Raw genomic sequence first — 5,827 nt, forward strand, 5'->3', positions numbered from 1 at the left:
GTGTGTTCAGTAAGTTATTAAGGCCTAGCTAAATTAGTAAATATAATATGCAAACCAAATACAATTTTATCACCGTCGGATGTAAGGCCCGTTGGTTGTTTTATCATCACCGTCGTACCACTCGCCTTTGGTGAAGCAGACGGCCATCACCACCACTATTCGTCTGATGCGGCAGGGGTCAATAGTGCATCACCGCCAAATCGTTTAGTAACCCGACACCGACTAAAGGATCATCACGTGCAGATCGTACTGCAATGCGACAGTGACCATGCCCTATGACCAGATGGTTCATACACTGAAGCGACAGTGATGTTCGCCTCGACATAGGTGGGTCACGCTCCAATACGACGGAATAAGGATCTGATCGTGGACGGATCATAAGCTATGCGACGGTGTTAGCGCATACCCACACGCGTGTCGTGCTCCAATGCGATGGAAGTAAGGACCTTATCACGGACGGATGATAAGCCAATACGATGGTGTAGTGTACACCGCAGACAGTTTCAGATAGGAATGGTGAGGACTATAAGTATCACTGCCGACAGCTTACTGCCGAGGCCGAAATTGGATTGCGATGTGGGTTACGACGCGGCTGTGAAATGTGCGAGTGTAGTAGTGACACACAAAGAAAAGATTGGGAGGCACGTCGCCTCCTGTGCGCGGGAAACACGCGCAGTACCACCGAACACGCACGTGTGCGTGTACCCTAAAATTTCTAGAAAAGGTGCGATCACCAGGGTTTGAACTCTGGTGGGTAACGTCCCACTGACAGCCCTACCACTAGACTACAGCCCATTCGCCCCGCCAAGCCTTTTGCGTGTGTGAGTGTTGGCTGATGGGTGGCTTGTTTGCCTGTTTTAGAGTTCTACTAGGATGGAGGCATGGATAAGTACCGGGCCTTGTGAATTTCTAACAAGCCAGGGGGCTGGAGCCTAGTTTCGCTTTTACTGGGCTCCGCCCCTGTCATTTGTATCAAAGAAGGTACGAGATTTTGACAAATTATATAAGATTAAGTTTCTTAATTCATCTCCATATTATCATTAAGCTAGTGGCCAAGCTGAGTCGAGCAATAAAATTTTGATCAAGATTATCAAAAAGAAAATTAAGGACAATCTCAAAAGGTGGCATGAAGTTTTATCTCAAGCTCTATGGACTCATCGTATATCTAGACATGGTGCTACTAAAGTGACTCCTTTCGAGCTGGTATATGGACAAGAAGTATGTTTTTCGTTGAAGTGAATTTGGACTCATATAGATTGACAAAAAAATGATCTATTTGTTGTTATGTATCATGATACAACGGTGGACAACATTGACCAGGTGAATAACAAAAAGGATGCAAGCTTTGAAGGATATTAAGAGGGACAAAGCGTGAATTGCCTTGGAATATAACAATAAAGTGAAGAAACAAGTCCTTCTATGTTGGAAATTTAGTGTAGAAAACTATTCTAGCACTTGGGATGAGGAGCAATGTTGGGGGATAACTTGCCCTTTAGGCATCCCCTTTTTACCCTCCGCCTTTTCTCCCCTCATTCCGAGTCTAGTTTTCGTTGTTTGCAAGAGTTTGGCCAAAAGGATCGACGCATGACGAAGAGGCGAAGGGCCTGGCAGCATTACCAGGTTCATTTGTCCCTTTTCACCCTGCGATTACAATGATTGTTTTTTGATTTGTTATATGCAGATTTCGTGTTTATAGGTTCTCTCCTAGTTTTCGGCGAGGGAGAAAACCCAAGGGATGGCAAAGGGGTGCGAAACGGGAAAAGGCAGGCGGGATCGAATGCTCTGAGCTAAGCCAGGCGAAAGAGGAGCCGAAGACGGTGGTCCCCAGCATCCTTCAGGCTAGAGCCCAGGCTAGCTCTATATATATTGGAGGATCACGACTGACTAAATAATCCAACAACCAATCGATCGAAAACACATTTATTTACCCTCTTTCTCCTTACCCTAGCTTTTGCAAGCCCTGCTGTTCGGCGCGTCTCTCACAAGATTTGACGGAAGTTTCAGGTGGCCTTGCCGACACTGGGATAACCTCGACGTGCTCCTCCCTGATGGGTCTACGCGGGAGATGTTCTCAAGCTTTTTGGGCGAAGAACGTGTATCAAATCGGGTCTACCGACCTAGTGGTGGGTCTTGCTGATCTCGGACGTCCTCGGTGTGTGATAGGCCGTGTGTGGTCTCGGACGTGCTAGCTCTTGCTGGTGCGTGACCTAATCGTCATCAACCCTTTCTACCTAAGCTTAATATAATAACATTTGTGTTTTGTGTATACGTCAACGAATCGGCAAATTGTACAATACAATCGGTAAAGACAACACGCGACGTCGTTCACTGAGAAAGGAGAAAAAACGGCCAGTTAACGGCAGCGACGTCGAGACTACAACGGAAGCTGCATGAGCGGTTGCTTTATCCTGGGATACCCAGCCTAAGCCATTTGTCAGCGTCTTTTTCCCGCTGCTCCTTGGGCACCGCCGCCGTCGCCGCCGGCGCGTGGGCAGGGGCGTACGGCTCGCGCGTGCGAAGCCTGTCCCGCCTCTTCTCCATAACCCGCTGCAGCGTCGCCTTCCTCGCCACCTGTAGGTGGTCGGCCAGTCCACCGGGCATGTCTTGCCGAGCGGCGACGCGCATCACCTCCGCCGCCCTGTCCGCGCGGACGTCGTCGAACACCAGCACGCGCCCGCCGTACACGATGGTTAGCTTTGCTGACGCTGGCGCCGGCGCCGGCGCCGGTGTCGGCGTTGGCACAGTCTCGTCGCTGACAACGTCGGCGCCCGGCATAAGAAGCATCGGGGACGCTGACGCAGCCTGCTGCTGTACCGCGGGACGAGAATGGGCTGCCGCGGTCTCGGCCCTGACGCACTGGCTCAGCACGCTGCACGCCACCGCGAACCGTCGCCGGCCGCTGCTGCAACCCGCTTCTGCCATTGGAGATGGAGCCATCTCGCTACCGCCTACCGCGGTCCACTGGTAAATTTCCGGAGTTGGTACGAATTTCTGTATGCACATTTGTGTTTGTTGATTTCCCCGGTGTCGATCCTACGATTTTAAGGGCTCCGACGCCGTCGCAACGGCCCTTCTTAATCATGTATAAAATCTTATAATATATAGACGCTAATTTTACTTGTAAAACAAAAGCAAATTCAATAATATATTTTTAATTTAACATGTCTGATAATTGTCGAGGAACAATGTAGATTAAGTAATATATTTATAGATGCATGATAATTATCGAGGAATAATGTAGATTAAAAAAATAATATATTTGTTTTCTTTTCTCACCCATGACAAATGTTTCTTAGGTAACATTCTAAAATTCTAACACATAAATTAGAAGAAAAATATAACTATATGGGTACAAAGTACTAGAAGTCTGGAATACTATACAAATAATTAATTTGGATTAAAAATAAAAAGAAAAAAAATACTTTGAGCCCAAACAACTGATCGGTGATCGCAATTCATAAGAAACCAGAATCAAGATGTCGTCGTCGTGGAGCTCTGCTTGGTCGCCGTTCTCGTACGCCATGTCCGTGTCTCCAGTAGTCTACCTCTTCGCGGCGGCGTGGCTCGCCTGCTCTGCGTGTGTAAGGCGCATGTCGCGAACTCACGATCAGAGTGTGCTGTGTGTAGCGTGACTCCTCGTCTCCTCTCTATCCGAGGGCCGTGGGAAAAGGAAACTAGAAAAGAAATGTCGATGTTGTCTTTTTGGGCCGCCTGATCAGTTCTATGTCTCTCTTCTCATTAATGTGCTAATACCTAATGGACTATAGGAGCTAAGGGTTTATATATCTGGACTTAGATTTCTCCTCCGCTTAAACCTTCAGTCGTCGCACCTCGTGCCCTATCCTAGGGCCGGCAGATTTCCCTTCCGGCATGGCGGCGGCTTTAATAGGCTGCCAGGGCAGGACAAACTGGCAAAGCAAGCAGCGTCCTCGTGGAGAGCGGAGGATTTAGGATGATTCGGCGATCGGCACGGGGGAAAAAGGTGGCCAAAAACCTAAAACGGTTGATGAGCTGTAGCAGTTGCCGAGTTGGGGCTGTGTGGGGTGGTGTGGTGACTGCCGAGCCCAGGCGTGCCGACGTGCCGTCAGTTTTTTTATTTCTTTTGTTTCCCACGAGCGGCTTGAGCTGGGGAGCGGTGACCGCGCGTGTAGGCATTCCGCTGGGGGTGTGGGGGGTGGGTTTCGGCGGAGGAGAAAATAAACGCGTTTTGGCCGCGTGCGCGGAGCCTTTCGGCCGGTTCTGCACGTTCGCGCGGTGCTTTACACGCGGCTGCCCGCCTTCCGCGCAGCGATGCTATACTTGCGCACGCTGGCACGATACCTTGGGATCTGTTCGTGGGTGCAACACGAGAGTTTAATGGGAAAACCGTGTATCTCTATAGTTAGGGTGCATCTAGGAATCCAGATTCTTTTCCATTAAACGTTTCATATCTAAATTCTCCGTAGAGATGTTTCCCTACTAAAACAATAAGAATTAGTGAAACCTTGGCTACCGGTTCAAATTCTCGCTAAAATGAACTAGAATAACCGAGAAACACCATTTTGGTGATTCTCATTCCTAGTAAAAACTTGTTGACTTTTGCCACTATCGGAAACGTCAAATTTGCCGAGTGTTTTTAGGTTTGCCAAGTGTATTCCCTCGGACAATCGGCGAACAAGTTCTTTGCCGAGTGCCGCGCTAAAAACACTCGACAAAAAAAAAACACTCGGCAAAGAGCAGGTTTGCCGAGTGTAAAAAAAACACTCAGCAAAGAGGGGGTTTGCTGAGTGTTTTATTTTTTGCACTCGGCAAAGAAATAAAACCTTTTTTTTTCTGAAAAAGAAGGAGAAGAAAAAAAAAATGAAAATAAACTTTGCCGAGTGCCCAGATCTAGGACACTCGGCAAAGAAAAAAAAACCTACTTAATTAACCGGATCTGCCCGCGCCCTCTCTCCTCCTCCCTCCCCAGATCCGCCTGCGCCCTCTCTCTCCTCCTCCCTCCCCAGATCCGCCCGCCCCCTCTCTCTCCTCCTCCCTCTCGGCGGATCTCCGACGCCGCCGCGCCCGCGCCCTCTCTCCTCCTCCCTCCCCAAATCCGCCCGCGCCCTCTCTCTCATCCTCCCTCCCCAGATCGGCCCGCCCCCTCTCTCTCCTCCTCCCTCCCTAGATCCGCCCGCCCCTTTCTCTCCTCCTCCCTCCCGGCGGATCTTCGGCACCGCCGCGCCCGCGCCCTCTCTCCTCCTCCCTCCCCAGATCTGCCCGCGCCCTCCCCTACCCCTTCTTCTTCCCCGGCGGGCGCCCCTCCCCTCCCTTCTTCCCCCGCCGGCGTGGAGGGCCAAGGCAAGCTCCAGGCGACGGATCCACGGCGGGTGGTCCTCGCAACGGCGGATGGCATTGGATCCGACGAGGAGGGCCAAGGGGAGCTCCACGGTGGCGGATCTGCGGCGGGTGGGCCTCGCGACGGCGGCATGCGTCGGATCCGGCTGCTGGGGCTCGGATCCGGTGACGATGGGGTTGCGGCGGCCGTCATGGGTCCGAGGTAGGTCAGCTCTCCCCATCTCCCTCTCTTTTCCTCTCTTCATCTCCCTCACTCTCCCCCTCGCCGGTGATCAGATCCACGGCGGCGGCGGGCGGATCCGGCGAGGAGCAGCATCGTGGAGGCGTGCGGATCCAGCGGGGAGCAGCAGCGTGGAGGCGGCGGATCCGGTGGGGAGGTGCCCTCCGATGGCGGATCCGGCAGGGAGGAGCGCGCCGGCGGGCGGCGTGGTGGTGGCCGGCGGCGGGGCGTTGTGGTGGTGGTGGCCGGCGGCTTGTTTTTTTCTGAAAAATGTTTGCCGAGTGTTTTTTG

The 5,827-nt window shown here is 51.8% G+C and overlaps 1 protein-coding gene across 1 annotated transcript; it reads right to left on the reverse strand.

The window, feature by feature from the left end:
- Nucleotides 1-2,403: 2,403 nt before the first annotated feature.
- On the reverse strand, nt 2,404-2,937 carry LOC136489685 (protein TIFY 11e-like). The gene has a single exon (XM_066486253.1). The coding sequence runs from the start codon at nt 2,935-2,937 to the stop codon at nt 2,404-2,406; it is 534 nt and encodes a 177-aa protein (XP_066342350.1).
- Nucleotides 2,938-5,827: the final 2,890 nt, after the last annotated feature.

This window comes from Miscanthus floridulus, chromosome 1 (genome assembly GCF_019320115.1).
Source record: "Miscanthus floridulus cultivar M001 chromosome 1, ASM1932011v1, whole genome shotgun sequence".
Classification (NCBI taxonomy): domain Eukaryota; kingdom Viridiplantae; phylum Streptophyta; class Magnoliopsida; order Poales; family Poaceae; genus Miscanthus; species Miscanthus floridulus.